This window comes from Typopeltis vanoorti, chromosome 6, assembly GCF_054136105.1.
Source record: "Typopeltis vanoorti isolate ZY-2024b chromosome 6, IOZ_Tvanoo_1.0, whole genome shotgun sequence".
Taxonomy (NCBI): domain Eukaryota; kingdom Metazoa; phylum Arthropoda; class Arachnida; order Uropygi; family Thelyphonidae; genus Typopeltis; species Typopeltis vanoorti.
In genome coordinates this window covers 74,170,674-74,189,452 of record NC_143554.1, presented here as the reverse complement: position 1 = coordinate 74,189,452, position 18,779 = coordinate 74,170,674, and the positions used below count along the sequence as shown (strand labels likewise).

Sequence of the window (18,779 nt, the reverse complement as noted above, 5' to 3'; positions counted from 1 at the left end):
ATTCAGGAGTAGATGATATTCGACCAGAAATGCTGAAATATGGTGGTATAAAAGTCTTACAGTGGCTGTACTGTATAGTTCAGAAGGCGTGGACAGAGGGACGAATTCCCGATGATTGGAGTAGAGCTCTCATAGTACCCATATATAAAAAGGGAAATAAAACTGAATGTGAGAATTACAGAGGTATTTCCCTACTGAGTGTTCCTGGCAAGATTTATGCCAGTATACTTGAGAAACGGTTGAGAAGAATTGTGGAAGAAAAACTTGGTGAAGAACAAGCTGGATTCAGGCCAAATAGAGGCTGTCAGAATCAGATCTTCACTTTACGACAAATAGTTGAGAAAGCATGGGAATATAACAAAGATCTGTATTTAAGTTTTGTCGATCTGAAAAAGGCATATGACAAGGTGCCAAGAGAGAAGCTGTTCAATATGCTACAGTTATATGGTGTCAATGGGGCATTATATCAAGCAATACTTAGTCTATATTTGAGTTGTAAGTCAGCAGTTAGAATTGAAGGAAGTATAGGAAGATGGTTTAATGTTATATCTGGTGTGAGACAAGGATGTACATTATCCCCTCTGTTATTCATTATCTATATGGATCACATTATGAAGGAAAGTGGTATTAAACATGATATCAGAATTGGAGATGTTAATGTCAGCTCTTTGCTTTATGCAGATGATGTTATACTTCTAAATAAATCCACTACAAGTTTGAAAGATTCCCTGACTAAAGAGAATAACTGTTGTAATAGATATGGTATGAAGGTCAGCATTAAAAAGACAAAGACAATGAAAATAGGTAGAATTGTTGAAAATGTCCACTGTGTTGTGAACGTGGAACCTGTGGAACAAGTAAAACATTTCAGCTACTTAGGCACGATTTTTACTGAAGATGGTAAATTAAATATGGAAATAGACAACAGAATCAACAAAGCTGGTAGGAAGTCAATTGAATAAATTCATATTGAATAAGAGAGAAATTAGTCGGAATACTAAATTAGCTGTATACAAGACAGTGTTCATACCAGTTTTAACTTATGGATCTGAGAGCTGGGTCAGAAGTAAAACACTTGGCCAAAGACTAGAGATCGCAGATATGAGAGTCCTGAGAAAGATTATAGGCATGAACAGATGGCATCAATGGCAATATCATATTAAAAACGAGGATATTAGGAAAGAACTTGACATTGTCGGCATCCAGGAATGCATTAGCAGAGCTAATCTCAGGTGGTATGGTCACTTAAACAGAATGGGCGAGGAAAGATTAGCAAAACAAGTGTTCTCTGCCAGGAAAACGACCTAGAGGAAGATCAAGATATAGGTGGATTGATACGGCATACAATGTGCCTTAGATGATAGAAATATAAGATCTGATAATGATAATATTGGAGTCTTGACAAGTAACAGATTGATTTGGAGGAAAATTGTAGATAGGAAGTTAGTAACGATGTAAATTTTTCATGTAGTACTATAACATCCTGTACACCCCCATGAGGGTCCATTTCAGGAATTTGATGATGATGAGGTATATGCGAAACTTTTTAATTTCGTTTTTCATAAAGTAAAATCAAGGGTGCTGTGAGGGTGAGTTATATTTGAGTAAATACAATATACAGCATCAGCTGATATCTAAATACTGTGGATATGGATAAATATAGTGGGAAAAATTCATTAACATCTTACTTTCTATTTTTAGAAACTTTAATAAATGTAGCACATTTCTTAATTTTAAAATTAATATTTAATATAGTTTTCAACATTGTTAATGTTGAAAAGCTATCTTCTTTCATGAGTTGCATTTCTTTTAAAACTATTCACAGGAGGTTTAAAAACTATGGCCTAAAGGTAAAGTCAAAAATACTACTTGTCAAAAAACTTACCTTATTCAGCAACAAGTTAGTACTAAGATTTGTTCGTAAACAACCTTTTTTAACTTGGCCAGAATGAAATACATAGCCTTGCACATTCTGAGTATCTTCCACAATAAAGCAACAGTTCTATATGATCAATAAAGAAACAAGGTTATAACAAGAGCATAAGAACAAACTTAAGGATTAGGTGTATTAAGTTTTAAAATTATAGAATTTTAGAATAAATTATGTTTTCATTTCAGTATTGAAACTGTTTCAATAATCTATGGTTTCAACTAAATAAATGGGCAAAAACCATAAAACCTGTAAGAAATATGGAGAACTGACAAATACTTTCAGTCCACTGTTCCATACTTAGTTTTCCACTGTGCACTCAGTATCTTTCAATATTCACCTGCATGCTAAACAAAGACAGGCAAATAATGTGAGATTTAGCTGAAAGTACATACACATTATGATATTGTTTTTTTTTTTTTTTTTTTTTTCCCCCACTTGGTTATAAATTAAATTCTTGTTTAATCCTTTATCCCAGTGTAAAACAAAGTTTGTGCATGAAGTATCATCACAACTAGGCTACTTGTATATAGAGGGTGACTTCATATTAAATACCATAGTATCCCCATAATGCAAAGCACACATCCCTTTTGGGTGTGTATGTGTTATGGGGAAAGACCACTACCCAGACTGGTTTTGACCTTGATTGCAGCCTCATCAATGGTGAATTAAACCTAGAAGAGATACCAAAGTTGATGCATAGCCCAATACACACCCAAAAGGATGTGTGCTTTGCATTATGGGCTACTAAGGCAATTAATGTGAAGTCACTAGCCTTTATATACAAGTAGCTTAGTCATGATTATACTCCAAATGTAAACTTTGGAGTATAATCATGGATTAAACAGGAATATAATTTCTTGGCATCTTTAATACAATATATAACTAAGTAAAAAAACTTTCAACTAGCTCTAATCCAGAGTATTTTATTAATAAGATGTAACATATTTTAAATACTTGTATATGGGAAATATATGACTTCTGCATCACTTCAACCTTAGTATCTCACCTGAGTATACCTACTCAGATGAGATACTCAGATAAAGGTTTAAACTGAAATAGCATTATTTCCAAGCCAAATGTAGAAACTATGAAAGTTTTATAAAGGAAGTTGACAAGAGAGCTTACGGGAATATACTCCCTGGCATTCATAAGTAAGTCTTAGAGTGGAATACTTAAAAGACATAGGTGCCCAAGCTATATGAAGCCTTTTGGCTCTTTATTTTAGTAATTTCTTTAAAGGCATTAACAAAGTTAACTATGCTACGATAACTGATAGTCAAGGAAAGGTAAGAGAGACAGTAATACATTAAAAAACATTTAAAAAAAGTAAATTTACCTCGGCATTAATAAATCCTCTATCTGAAACTTGACCGCCAGCTTCAGAATAAAAGTTAGTCTTGTCTAAAATAACAAGTCCGCATTCTCCTTCTTTAATTTCACTCACTAGCTTTCCATTTTGAAATAAGACCAAGATTTTAGCAGATGGGGATGCAAAGGCTATAAGAATTCAAAGTTTATTCCATAAGTTTTTTTTTACAAGAAGTTTTATATATAAATAACATGAACTTTCAAAATATAATTGTGAAAAGGTATGATAACAGCAAGTATAATATGTTTGTCCATATCAGTGGCAGCCAGTGAAAATTTTAAGTGGTGGTGCTGCATATACAAAATAAAATAAAAATTTTTTTAAATAATTTATTTTTTCCTAATCGGTAACCAATTTATTAATAAATACATTCACATATTAAAAAATTGCTTTATTAAAAATATTTCACACTCGCCACGAACAAACACCAATAATAAAAGTTTCGTATCTCACAGAAATAACGCGTCAAGCATACGATATACTGCCCAACCAAGCAGTGTCGGAATGACCTTTTAACGTGCAATCACAAGCGCAACCGAATATCGGCGAGTCTGGCTGCATTTCGTCAAACGCAATAATTCTGACACTGCATTAGATCACAGTGTATTTGTTTTTGTGTAACGATAATTGAAAAATATAATTCTTTTCATATTTTCAACAGTGACACTCGTCATAATTCAGCCTTGTATCTATAATAAATAAATAATTATATGTTATTTTAACAGAAAAAATAAGATTTGCAAAAAATAGTTCACCCTCACCACGAATATGATAATTAATACTTAAGGAATTGACAGCATACACTAGAAATATAAATTAAATCAATTTTAATATATACTTTCCGTTATTTCGGCAATGTCACATTGCCATCTTCATGGGAACTTAAGATAAAGACACATGCACGCTAGTACTACATAACAGCAAATGAGAAACAAAGCGAGGAAGCTACCGTTTTCCTAAAGTCCTGATGGAGCCCCCTGGCAGGCTATATTAGGTGTTATTGGCCTTAGGGCTGAAGTTCTTCTGATGTATGTTTCCCAAATTTGGGGCAGTCTCATGCATCCAAATTTGTTGAGGTTTGGCACGTTCCTAAGGGCTGAGGCTGATTCCATGAATAGTCTTTCATATTTGAACTTGCTGCATTCTATTGCTGTGGCTTTTTTCCACCTTATTCTGTGGTGAGTATCCAGAGCATGGTCTACAAGCCCAGAGTGGCTGTACTGGTGAAATCGGATGTAGTCCTTGTGTTCTGGGACACATATTATTTAAATACACACAAAATTTAAATTTTGTTTGTTTTTATAAATAATAACAATGCTTACAACGTTATATAAATGCAATACAACATTAAGGCGATAAAAATCCTATGTTGTTATATAGCCAGTAAGTGAAATACTGGCTATATAACAACATAGCATTTTTATCCCCTTAATTTCTATTAAGTTGCCAGAAAACTAGCCATTTGGCTTTTCATTTTAGTTATGCAATACAACATGTTAAAGGTTACACCTTATGTTTCGACAGTGATTGAATAGTTAATAATTGGGATTGTTTGAATAACGCTTTCCGGGCTTTACTATGGGAGCAAATTAATGCTACATGCAGTTCCCTAGCTGACGTAAACAGAGCTATTTTAGCACTAGAGATAGAGCTTTCAAATACGCTAAATCATGAACTTTGGTCAATTCTACATGACGTCTCGTGCACTGCGGCAAATAAAGAATTCGAAAGAATACGGAGTCAACATATCAACAAGTTTGATAAATTAAAAAAGAATTTGACGTCAAAACCAAAACCAAACCAACACTGTAGTTAATCTTTCTTCAGTTATCTTGAAGCCTGAAGCAATCAACGCTCTGTCACGTGGTCACAACTTCACCATTGCTCCTAGGAAATTACCGGCTAAGGAATTAACGATCCAGATTGAACGTGGGATTTGCCACCTTCCAAACCACATCGCCAACGATATTAGATTGGGTGTAGTTTGTGTTCTCACAAAAACAAAACCACCAAAAACCAATATATCAATTAGTGAATACAAGTCTCTACAGGAAATGAAAAACAAAGAAATGCTTATCACCAAAGCGGATAGGAGGAACGCCACTGTGGTACTCAATCATACTGACACAGGTAAGCTTAAGGTTTTACTATTAGATTGAGCTACTTACCCTCCCCACTGAATACAATCCCACCAAATCACAAATTAGAAAACTCCATAGGCTCCTTAAATCCGAATATAGGGGCTCCCGAAAATACATAAAGAAAATGTGCCATTATGTCCCATAGTGGATGGCATTGATTCCCCCAATTACAAACTAGCTAAATATTTAGCCAAAGTGCTCTCACACTATACTGGCAACACACCATCACACATAAAAAACTCAGCCCACTTCAAAGCCAGTATAAAAAACCTTACACTCCAACATAATGACATAATGGTCAGTTTTGACGTCTCCTCCTTATTCACAAATTTTAAAGAATGCCGATGGTACAGAGGTAACTGAATCAGTTGATATAGTTGAGTTACTGAGTGAGCACTTTGCAAGAATATATCATCCAGGTAGTGACATTGCAGAAATGAATGAACCAATAGATTATATGGGAATTGTGGTGAATGAAGTGGAGGTGAGTAGTCTATTGCATAACCTCAATGTCAATACATCTGTGGGATTGGATGGTATACCAGCTCGTGTCATAAGTGAAGCAGCTAAAGAATTGTCAGTACCCTTGACCATTTTGTTTAATTTGAGTCTCTGGTCTGGGTTAGTCCCGAGGGGGTGGAAAGAGGGGAAAATAGTTCCACTGCATAAAGGTGGTTCCAAGACTGCTGTTGTAAATTACCGACCGATTAGCATATCAGGAATCGTTGTCAAGGTCTTGGAGAAATTAGTCAAGAAACGAATACAGGATTGGATAGATGAAAATGGGATATTGTATGGGGGACAACATGGTTTTGTGAAGGGTAGTCATGCCTCGGTAACTTGCTCACGTTTTATAACACAGTGACGGCTGAACTGGATAAGGGTAATAGGTTTACAGTGATTCTAATGGACCTTGCCAAGGCCTTTGACAGGATACCACATGAAACTCTAATCAGTAAACTGGAGCAGACGGAGATGGATATAGGGTTGGTGAGATGAATAGGAGGGTGGTTGATGAAGAGATACCAGAGAGTGGTTTATTCAGGAGTGGAGTCCAAAAGGCGGCTTGTGACTAGTGGTGTGCTGCAGGGTTCTGTTCTTGGACCACTACTTTTCAATTTGTTCATTAACGAAATAGGAAAGGATCTGAGAGGAAGTGTTCTTGTTTGCTGATGAAGCAAAGTTGGGTAGAGCAATTGCGAGTGCTCAGGATGTCAAAATTTTGTAGGATGATTTGGATAGTTTGGAGGACTGGGCTAGGGAAAATGGATGTCAATTTAATGTGGCAAAGTGTAAGGTTATGCATTTTGGGGTGAAAAGAATAGCAGCAGTATATCAGATTGGTGGAACCATACTCCAGGAGATTGATGAGGCCAAGGATTTGGGTGTGTTGGTGGATAGGGAATTGAAGTTTAGGGGGCACATTGCAAAAGTGGCTAAATCAGCTCATCAAATCACTTGGCTTCTGAAAAATACTTTAACAAGCAGAGACAAACAAGTTATTGTTCCTCTGTATCGAGCCTTGATAAGACCCCACTAGACTACTGTGCCCAGATATGGGCGCCAGGGTTTCTTCTTGATGGGGAGGAGGTGGAGAAGATCCAGAGACGAGTGACCAAGATGATAGCAGGTCTGTGGAATGAACCTTATGAGAACAGGTTGAAGATTTGTGGGTTGCAAAAATTGGTCGAGAGGCGGAAAAGGGGTGATATGATTGAGACATTCAAATTACTGAAGGGTTTCTATAAGATTAATCCAGAAGATATTTTTGAGAATAGGACTGGTGGTGGGAGGACTAGGGGCCATACATGGAAGATGGGCAAGAATGTGGTTAGCAGGGGCATTAGATCTAGGTTTTTTTACTTGGAGAGTGGTGAAAGAGTGAAATAAGCTGTCAGATTCTGTTGTGGGTGCTACGACCGTGAATGAGTTCAAGGCGAGGTATGATTGATACTGTGTGAATGTCGAATAGTTGTTCTTGACATGATGTTAGGGCCTCCCTCGTTGAGTCTGTCGACTCCTTGGAGTTGCCTGGAATAATAATAATAATTTTCCTAAAGTCCTGCTGGTGTCCCCCGCCCCCCCCTGTTGGGCTATATTAGGTGTTCTTGGACTTTGGGCTGAAGTTCTTCTGATGTATATTTCCCAAATTTGGGGGCAGTCTCATGCATCCAAATTTGTTGAGGTTCGGCATGTTCCTAAAGGCTGAGGCTGATTTCATGAATAGTCTTTCATATTTGAACTTGCTGCGGTGTATTACTGTGGCTTTCTTCCACCTTATTCTGTGGCGAGTATCCAGAGCATGGTCTGCAAGCCCAGAGTAGCTGTACTGGTAAAATCAGATATTGTCCTTGTGTTCTGAGATTCTGATATTTGCTCTCCTGCCTGTTCGGCCAAAGTAGGACAATTTACAGCTACAAGGGACCTGGTATACACCAGGTAGGTCTAGGGGAAGTGATTGGTCTTTAGTGGAGCGGATAAGGGATGCCAATTTTCTATATGGTCTGTAACAAGTGGTCAAGTCATGTTTTTTTAGGATTTTGTTGATTTTTTCTTAGGTGCCTTGAATGTAGGGAATGGTGATGGATTTAGAGTAATCGTTTTGTGAAAAGGGGGAGAGAGGTGGGTTGTGGATATCAGGTTTTAATATTTTTTGGGGAAGGTAGCCATTGGCTGAGAAAGTGTTAAGGATGTGATTTAGTTCAGTGGTTAGGGCTTGGTCATTTGAGCAGATTAGTTTAGCCCTGTTGAATAGTGTCTTAATAACTCCATATTGTTGTGTGTGTGTGTGGGGAGGGGGGAATTGTTGATGAATGTATCTGTCTGTATGGGTGGTTTTCTAAAAACTGAGAAAACCAAGGTACCATCAGGTTGGCGGGTGACTAGTGTGTCTAGGAAGGGGAGGCTATTGTTTTCCTCTTTTTCCAGAGTGAACTTGATTCGAGGGTGTTGGTTGTTTAAGTGTGTTAGGAAGGAGAGGAGTGTGCCCGGGCCATATGGCCAAATAGCGAACACATCATCAACATAGCGAAGCCATATGGTAGGTTTTTGTGGGGCAGAGTTTAAGGCTTTCTCTTCAAAAGTCTCCATAAAGAAGTTGGCCAAGGGTGAGGAAAGTGGTGAACCCATGGCTGTCCCCTCTATCTGTTTGTAGAATTTTTCTTGCCAAACGAAATATCCTGAGTTCATTGTGAACTGAATAGGGCTGAGATATCGGGAGAAAATTTAGCTTGGATTAGGTCTAAGGTTTCTTTGAGGGAGACATTTATTATTATTATTATTGTTCTTGGCATGGACAGCAGAGCCCCCCCCGCCCCAGTTTATCAGGAGTTTTTCATCCCACAAGCAGGCAAACCGGCCCCATGAACACACACGGATTACAGTCATGAATATCATCCTTAGGGGATGCAGCAGAGGAGTGACAAACCAGCGGCATTAATACGCCAGTAACCAGGATAGGATTAAACCAGACTAAGCATAGTCTGGTTTAATCCTATCCTGTGGATTAAAATATATGGTGGAGGATGTATTTCTTGTGTTCTTGGCAAATATCCTAGTTTGACCATAATAAAATAAATTCCAAGAACAAGGAACCTCATAAATACCTAGAGCAGAGAGGGGAGGGAGTGGATCCTTAGGGAGAACAGATAATGGTAGCCAGCTTCAGATGAGGTTTGAAAGCAGTACAGTAAATTGTTTAGAGTTCTGGCTATTTTTTTGACTGCAAGCACCAGCACAAAATGCAATGCAACCATGACCCAACCATGCCTACCACATATGACAACATACATACAGCAACACAGGAGCATTTCAGGTATCACCAACACTGACAAATAATCAACAAGTAATCAACCTGTTCACCATATGAAATGCCTTAGCAGTAGACTCAACATCAATGAAAAAAAAAAAAGAGTTCTATATGTGATTTCTGCTGACATGCTAGTTTTGTAAAGTTTGCCGAATCAGAACACAAATTTCTGGCCAACCTCAATCAGCCATTTTTCTGTCCTCTGTATATCTCTTCCATTAAACAATTTATAAACACTAGAAAGCACATCGACAATCTTAAACATTGCCTAATGGCACTCAAAGAGACATGCTCTAGCAAAATTCATTCAATATAGAGAAACATCAAAGTGATTTGTAACCAGAACCTCCATGATGATGATATACATACTGATGACAACACTAGCAAGCTCCATAACCTAATATAGTAGTCCTCCCCACTATCCACAGGGGATATATTCCAAGAACCCGCCCCCTGCAGATACCTGAAACCACAGACAGTACCAAATCCTATATATATAGGTTCTAATGGTTTTTCCTATACATATATACATATGTATGATAAAGTTTAATTTATAAATTAGGCACAGTAAGAGATTAACAACAATAACTAATAATAAAATAGAACAATTATAACAATATACTGCAATAAAAGTTATATGAGTGTGAATGGAATCTTAGCAATGCAAGTATATTTTTTTTTATTATTTATTTATTATTTTATGAAGTCGAGAACTTTCACCTTTTCACTTTAAAGGAAGCACTTTACAGCTTCTCTTTGGCATATTCGAATTGCTGGCATCACTACTCTTGCACTTTGTAAAGGAAGCACTTTACGGCTTCTCTTTGGCATATTCAAATTGCCAGCATCACTACTCTTGCACTTTGAGGTCCTTATTAAATAAAATAAGGGTTACTTGAACACAAGCACTCCAATACCACGAGTCGATCTGATAACCAAGATCGCTACTAAGTGACTAATGAGCAGGTAGCTTATACAGTACAGCATTAATACGATGGACAAATGGGTGATTCATGTCCTGGGTGGGGTGGTGCAAAAACAATAGTTTACACTTCCTAGATACCTTAGTAACATACTTTCCCAATAATAACCTTTCCTTCAGTGTACACAGAAAACTACTCACACAGGTAGATTGATACAGAAACTCTCCCCCACCACCCCTTTCAACAATATAGCATTATTAAAACTCTAACCAATAGAGTCCACAATCTTTATTCCACTGGAACCGCCCTTTCAATCAACATACACCACACCTTCCTTTCCAATGGCTACAGCGATTACAGAATTAAAAAAATAATCAGTATCTTCTCCCATTCCCTGGCCATCTCTTCAAAAGGATTTCAGAAATGACATCACTATACCCTACATTCATGGCACATCAGAAAAAATAGCCAGGACCTTAAAAAGGTACAGCTTCCACACAGCATTTAAGCTCCACCATAAACTTGCTACCCTTATCCATTCTACCAAAGATCAGCTCCCTCCTTTCTCTCAGTGCCTGGAGTATATAAAGTACCCTGTTCCTGCAAGCTGGCTTACTTCGGAAGGTAGTTCAGCAACCATCCATTTAGAAGAACACAAATTATATATCTGCAATCATGACTATGGCCCTTTCTTTTAGTGTTACATAGTGATCAGCATTCATTTTCGAAATTATGGGTTGTAAAATCCATAATTTCGAAAATGAATGCTGATAACACATGTTATAACTAACTCTTTTTATTATCCAAACGTTTCGATCTTCATATCACGATCATCATCTGGAACATACACAAATGTACAAGCCAAGCTGAGTTACATTACAAACTGTAAGCTAGAGAAACAATGATTTGATCACATGTTATTCTACTGGCATGACCTCTAGTGAAAAAAAAAAAAAAAAAAAAATTGTTTTTATAAATTACATCAAGTTAGATTTAATTTAAGATAACATGAATAAACATTTTTGTTTATTCATGTTAAAATATCATTGTTTCTTTCAGTAACATTAGTATGTTCTATTTTTAGTACTACAATTGTTATTTTTGATTTAGGATCCTGGTTTTACTACAGTCCTGTTTATAGTTGTTCTTAGAGAAGAAGGTTCCGTGGGTCAAATATATGCCTTCCATATGTATGTGATTTTTTTTTAGACCATTATTGTTCAGATTGGGGTAGTTGATCTCACAGGCTTCCTTAAATTTGCATTCATACCATGTTTTGGTGTGATGTAGACAACTAGTGCTTTTCCAGTTAATTCTATATAAGGTGTTCAAGGGCATGATCAGAAAGGCCAGCTTCACCATAATTATTATAGTTAATGTGTCGTTTATGTTCTTTTTGTCTGATAGGAATTATGCATCCTGTTTCTCCTATATATGGTATGTTACAGGTGCAGTGAATACGGTATATTCCAGGGTGGGCCAGCAGGGGGAGAGGGTCTTTAGATGAGTTGAGTGAGCTTTTTAATTTTGCAGGGGGTTTAAAGGTGGCTTTGAGGTTGTATTTTTGTAGTACTCTGTTTATTTTATCTGATGTCCCTTTAATGTAGGGAATGGTTATAGTTTTGTTGTAGTCTGGTTTGTCTTTGTTTTTTATTGAGCTCTTGTAGAGAATTTTGTTAATAGTGTTTTAGCTGTACCCATTTTTTCTGGAAAGTATTGCTGATCACTTTAAATTCGTCTTTCAGTGCCTGTTCACTGGAGCAGATTTTCAGAGCCCTGTTTTTTATAGTATTGATGACACCTAGTTTTTGTGTTGGGTGGTGGTAGGAGTTTATGTGTATATATTGGCCAGTATGCATTGGTTTTCGGTAAACCGTGAAGGAAAGATTCCCAGAAGGAAGACGTGTGACAAGTGTATCTAGAAACGGAAGTGTGTTCTGTTTTTTCAATCTCAATTGTGAACTGTATACGTTTGTGTTGTTTGTTTAGGCGCTGAGGAAAAGTGTCTAGCGGCCATGGGGTCACATCGCGAAAACATCATCAACGTATCTAAGCCAGACTTTGAGTTTTAAAGGAGAGGAATCTAAAGCATGTTGCTCAAAACTTTCCATATAAAAGTTGGCAATAGAGGGAGGGAATAACGGCGAGCCCATGGCTGTGCCTTCTTTTTGTAGGCAGAAAGCATTTTACCATACAAAATAACCAGAATGTAATAAATACGCAAAGAGCGCCGTGATATCTGGAGGGAATTTGTTCTATAAAAGAAGGATTGTGTCATTTATTGGGATATTCATAAAGAGGGCAGAGACGTCAAAACTGACTAATAAATCATCTTTTTCTAATGTAATGCCTTTGATTATGTTTATGAAGTGTTGTGTGTTTCTGATATAGGAGTGGGGAATGACCTACCAACTCCTTGAGTGTTGCTGCTAATTTCTTGGCTAGGTGATAATTCCAGCTATCTATACCTTCGACTATCGGCTGGAGCGGTGTGTTTTGTTTGTGTATTTTCGGTAGACCGAAAGGAACTCCTGGAGAAAAACAACCATGCTCCGCTATAGTAAATTCAAAAAAGAAAGACTGTTTTTTTTAGAACTGTGGCGGCAATCAGAAATCAACCGAATGTAAATAAATACGGGTGCATAAACTTCCCAAAATTTGAAAAACATTAATTATCAGAGATCCCACCTTTACATCCTAGGTTACTTACAAATGCCCACAGAGGGAAAACACCTAGATAGGACTTTAGAGTCGCCCACGTGTTTCACTTAGTATTGTGTTGTATTTGAGTGAGTTACAAGAGTTATTTGTAATTCCTGAAGATGTCTCAGTGACTGAGATGAAAAACTGGAAGCATTAAAATTAGTTTTAATCCTTTCCTAGTGCTGTAAATATTCCATTAAACCTCCATGATATCCAGCACACCAATTAACAGGAATGGAGAACTGAACTACATGAGGAATACTCTTGCCCTCAATCGTTACGAACCCATGACAATCAACAGAATTCTTAATACATCTCCAACAGCTCCTTTACTTTAACAAGATTATAAGAATACAATCACACTACCTTACATGAAGAATGTTACAGACAAAGCATCAATGTTACTCTGCAATTACAACATTAATGTGGGCATTTTTACCATTGCATAAAATCTTATGTATATGCACTGCATTGCATTATATGCATTGCATAATATCCACCAAAATTTCCATATCACCCCATGAAAAAACCATGCATTTATGAGATTCATTGCTCTTGTGGCATTTGCTATGTAGGCCAGACAGGAAGGTCAGCCAAGATCTGCATGTTTGAACACGTAAAAGATATTGTAAAAAGATCACATAAATCAGGTTTGGCATCCCATACAACTACTAAAGGCCATCAAGTAGTTTGGAAACAAACAAAAATGCCTTATATTGATCATAATTTTACAAGAGAGCTCAAGGAAACATCTGAAATGCTAAGGATCCCCACACAGTGTAACAAAAACCAAGGCTTAATCCTACACCAAGTTCGGTCTACTTTCATTAAAAATTGACTATTGTGGACCTAGGATATGACACATACCATGCTACAGAATGTGACAACAATAACTAGAATTGTTCCAATGCATATACAGTAATTAATTGAACTTTTTTTTTTATTATTATTCTGGTCACTTGTTCATATGTACTAATTGTAAAGTTCTAATAACATCTAATATGTGTAATTAATTGTTTCTAGTCTTTATTTGTTTATTTTATTAAACTTGTTATTGATCTAAAAACACATGGTCTCAATACCTGAAGCGTTCTACAATACAGAATACTATTGGGCTGATAAATCCCAAACTGTCAGCTCATTCTCATTCATTCAATATCTAGATAGATACCCAATAATAAAGTCAGCCACAAAAAGTGAGTTAGAATCAGGTCAGAAGCCCTGGTCAGTTCTCTGAATTCTTTTGAAGGATATGTGGAATCTCCTGTCAGTGATCAAGAATATAGAATATAATTTTTGGTAATTGACTAGTTCATGAACTAGGACATAAAATCCAATTGAAAGAAACAAGAGAATGTTATTAAAACAAGAAAGATAATACCCACTAACTCTCACTACATTCAATAATGATATCAAACTTGTTCTCTATTAAATACTGCCAAAAGTGTTTCCAATCAACCCTACAGCACAATGCATATATTAAAACAGGTATTAGATGATATAACAAACTATCCAAATATAACCGACAGTTCTAGAGGTCCCTACAAGTTTGCCAGTGTGAGTTATCTATACATTATAGGCTCCCAATTACCTTTTAAACATTTGATTTAAAAACTGAAAGATTACAAATTACAACTTTCAGCATGAGTTGTCTTGGTATTACAATACTTGAAAGATATGGCCTTCACATAGAATCAGTATATATTTGTCCTTTATTAAAAAGTTTTACTGACTTAACCCCTGTGACTGGCTGATTTCTGATATAAGAACAGAAATTCAGAGCTCTTAATCAAAAGCACTATAAAAGGTAAAGATATTATTATTATTATTATTACTGGCTACTCCAAGGACTTATCAAGGGAGGCCCTAAACATCAAGAACTATCCAACACTTGCACAGTATCTATCATACTTTGCTTTGAACTCATTCACAGTCATAGCACCCACAACAGACTCTGGCAACCAATTCCATCCATTTATTACTACAAGCAAAAAAAAATTGGCTCTAACACCCTTGCTAACTACACTCTTACTCAGTTTCCATGGATGGCCCCTAGTTCTCCCATCACCAGACCTGTTCTGAAAAATTTCCTCTGAATTAATCTTTTAAAAATCCCTCAGTAATTTGTAGGTCTCAATCATATTATCCCTTTTCTGCCTATCAACCAGTTTCTGTAACCCACAAGTCTTCGATCTATTCTCATAAGGTTCATTCCATAGACCTGCTACCATTTTGGTCACTCACCTCTGGATCCTCGCCACCTCCTCCTCATCATCATCACCAAGAAACCCCTGCAGCCAGATTTGCATGCAGTAGTCAAGATGGGGTCTTATCGAGGCTTGATAAAGAGAAACAATAACCTGCTTGTCTCTGCTTGTCAAAGTATGCTTCAGCAAGTAACCTGATGAGCTGCTTTATCCACTTTTGCTATGTGGATAAAGCAGCTAAACTTTAATTCCCCATCCACTAACACTCCTAAGTCTCTGGCTTCATCAATTTCCTGGAGTACAGTTCCACCAATATGGTATACGAACAAGGTCTATGTCATTTAAGATTGACTCTGCCCATACCAAGACAACTTACAAGGATTACATCCATTTCTTGTCCATGCTAGATGAACTGATCCCCTAATTAGGGGTTTCTGACAATTAACATAGCCAGCTTCACACTCCTCTGCTACATCCCCTGAGTTTTTTTTTTTTTTTTTTTTATGTCTGTAGATGTGTGTTCACAGTACCAGTATTATGAGGGATGAAACCATCCACCCTTGCACAAGACTGGTTAACTCACCTTTGATTGGACAGTCCTGATAAAAGTTCCTCTTGTCCTAGATGAAATTCAACCAAATTTTTCCATCCAAAGGGCTGCATCAAAACCAACTGAGCTAAGGAGACTCTACGCTAAGGGTTACATCATAAACTCTTGATCATCTTCAAAACTTTTATAGCTTCAAAAAAGGATAATTATTATCCCTTCTTTTAATAATTTTCAATACTAAGGTTTGAGCCTCAGTAGCTCAGTCGGTATAGATGAAGCCCTTTGGTCAGAAAGACCAGGGTTCGATTCCTGTCCATGACGTGAGAAACCTTTATCTGGTCTCTTTTGACTACAGGTTAGTTAGCCAGTCTCATATGCAGGTAGAGGGTTTTTCATCCCTCAGAACAGGCAAACTAGCCCATAAGATCTACAGTCATAAAATACATAATCCCTCATTAGGAGGACTCAACCAGTCCAGGATGGTGGAGGAAAGGGGGGGGGGGGTGGAACCCACACAAATAAAATAAAATACCAAGGTCCTTCTTTATGGCAGTGATTTTGCAAAACAAGATTTTACTTATGAAAAACACCCCCTTTCAAAAATGAAGTAACTTGGTATTCAGAGCTTTCAAGCCTAGTCTCTGACAAAGAACACTTTTCAAAACAGCTGGCCACCAAAACCCCTAATCAAATAAAAGATGAACGTGGGTTGAGCCTATGCATTTTAAGCTGTAAAATACTAACTCATGATTCAGATTATATCATCAAAGTTCTCAACCACTTTCAAAATGTTTATAGTTTCTAAATTAAAACATTATTTCTATATGCAGCAATAACATAACAATGGAGATTTAATATTCTTTCTTTTAGTAATCTATAACCTACCTAGCTGAAGTTTTTGTCTCTTACCTTCAAAGTTTATATAAGAGAGAAAAGGCTGTGTTAAAAAGAACTTTTATTTGAAGCACTCTAAACCGACTTATGAGGTGATGAAGACACTAAAACACAGAGATAAGAAGACTTATTGTGAAATTTAGGTACGTAAGTAGTATATGTAACTAGTAATTAAGATTCAGAAGTCATTTACATCGGAAATAAATTTAATGAGAGGAGAATTTTCCGTTTTGTTTCAAGAGCATTTTATGGGAATATAGTTATTATTATTATTATTTACGGCATCTCCATGGAAATCATCGTGGGAGACCGAAATCAACCATCATGCACACATACATCCTATCATCCTCTCCTTGAATCCATTCACCATCAGGGAACTGATAATCAACTCTGGCAATCCATTCCACTCACTCACTCACCACTCTCCATGCAAAATATTTGGCTCACTCATCCCTACTAACCACACTTTTACACAACTTCCAACGATGGTCCCCCTAGTTCTCTAACTATTTGTTATATATTGAAAATTTTCATTTGCATCAATTTTATAACCTCTTTAATATTTTAAAAGTTTCTTTCCTTCTTTTCCACTTATCAAACCTTCAACCTATCCTTGTAGGGAGCAGAAGTATTCCACAGACCTGTCACCATCTCAGTCACTTGCCTCTGAATCTTTTCGACCACTTGCTGGTCCCAAAGAAACACAGGTGACCAAATCTGTGCACAGTAGCCAAGATGTGGCTGAATCATAGACTTATAAAGAAGGATAATAACTTCCATATCTTTACATGTTAGCATGTTTTTCAACATCCAAGCAATTGATTGAGCTATTTTACCAACTTTTGCAACATGCCCTCTGAACTTTAACTCTTTGTCCACCATTATCCCCAAGTCCCTAGCCTCATCAATTTCCTACAAACCAATATCATCAATATGATGCACCATGTGCAACCTTTTTAACCTGAAGTGCATAACCTCATGTTTTGAATTTAAGTTGATAATCATTATCCTTTGCCTACAATGCCAATTTATTTTAATCATCCTGCAGGACATCTATTACTTTTATCAACTATTGCTCCCTCCAGTTTTACATCATCAGCAAACGACTAAATATCCCCTCCTAGTACTGAACCCCTGAGGTACTCTACTAGTCACCCATCATTCTCCTAAACTCCAATCCACTATATGCTACTCTCTGGTGTCTGTCCATTAGCCATTCCCCTATCCATGCTACTAGCTTCATATCCATTCCCATCATCTCCAGTTTTTGTAATAGTTTTCCATGTGGTATTCTGTCAAATGCCTTGGCAAAGTTGAGCAGTATCATGGTGTAGCCATTACCTTTATCCAATTCTGCTGTCGCTTTATCATAAAATGTGAATAAGTTACTAAGACAAGACCTACCCTTTACAAAGCCATGCTGCCAACTACAGAGTATTACATCCCTATCCACCCACTGTTGAATTTTACCTTTCATCAACTTTTCCAATACATTAACAACTACTCCCAATATATTAATTGGTCTGTAGTTTGCTACCTCTGTCTTGGAGCAACTTTTATGCAATGGTACTATCTCACCCTTTTCCCACTTCCTTGAAACCCTGCCAGAGATGAGACTTGGATTGAAGAACTTCGTCAAAGGCAATGCCAATTCTCTTGCACATTCACAGAGTCCACAGGATGATATGCCATCTAGTCTCACTGCTGTGTCCCATTCATATTTTTTAATATGCTGAACACCTCCTGTTCTATCTCAATGTTGATATGCATCTCTATAACATTAGCAACTGTAAAATTGCCACCTAGATGATACACCTCTGCAAAATGATCATTCAGCAACTCAACTATTTCTTTTGGTTCAGTCACCTTCCTACCATGAGCATTGTTTAAAGGCATTCTACCATAGTCATTTTTACTCTTACTTGCTAAATAATGAAAAAAATTTTTTGGGTTTACTTTGGCCTGTTTGGTTGATTCTTTCTCAGTTTGATTTGGCCTTCCACCATATTATTCACCCTTCTTGCTTGCACTTTGTACTGCTCATGAGTATGCTAATCACTATTTTCTTTATATTTCCTACACAATGTTTTCTTTTTTTTGTAGCTCTTGCTTTATATCCATGCTCATTCACTTAATTCCAACTTGCTTTATCCTCCTGACATTTGGTATGGTCTGATACTGCTACTCTCAAGCAATCTCTAACCACTTGCCATGCATTAATGACATTCTTTCCTAGTAGCTTCTCAAGCCA

At 36.9% G+C, this 18,779-nt stretch overlaps 1 protein-coding gene across 1 annotated transcript in view; it reads right to left on the bottom strand.

Annotated features, from left to right (window-relative positions):
• The window catches only part of LOC150105578 (alanine--tRNA ligase, cytoplasmic-like), a 270,365-nt gene that overhangs the window by 119,077 nt on the left and 132,509 nt on the right, over window positions 1–18,779 (bottom strand). Inside the window, exons 12-13 of the mRNA XM_090394928.1 lie at window positions 3,270–3,430; window positions 1,886–2,002 (exon numbers count right to left, since the gene is read on the bottom strand). Of these exons, the coding sequence (XP_090251054.1) occupies window positions 1,886–2,002; window positions 3,270–3,430 (278 nt within the window). The remainder of the gene's footprint in view (window positions 1–1,885; window positions 2,003–3,269; window positions 3,431–18,779) is intronic.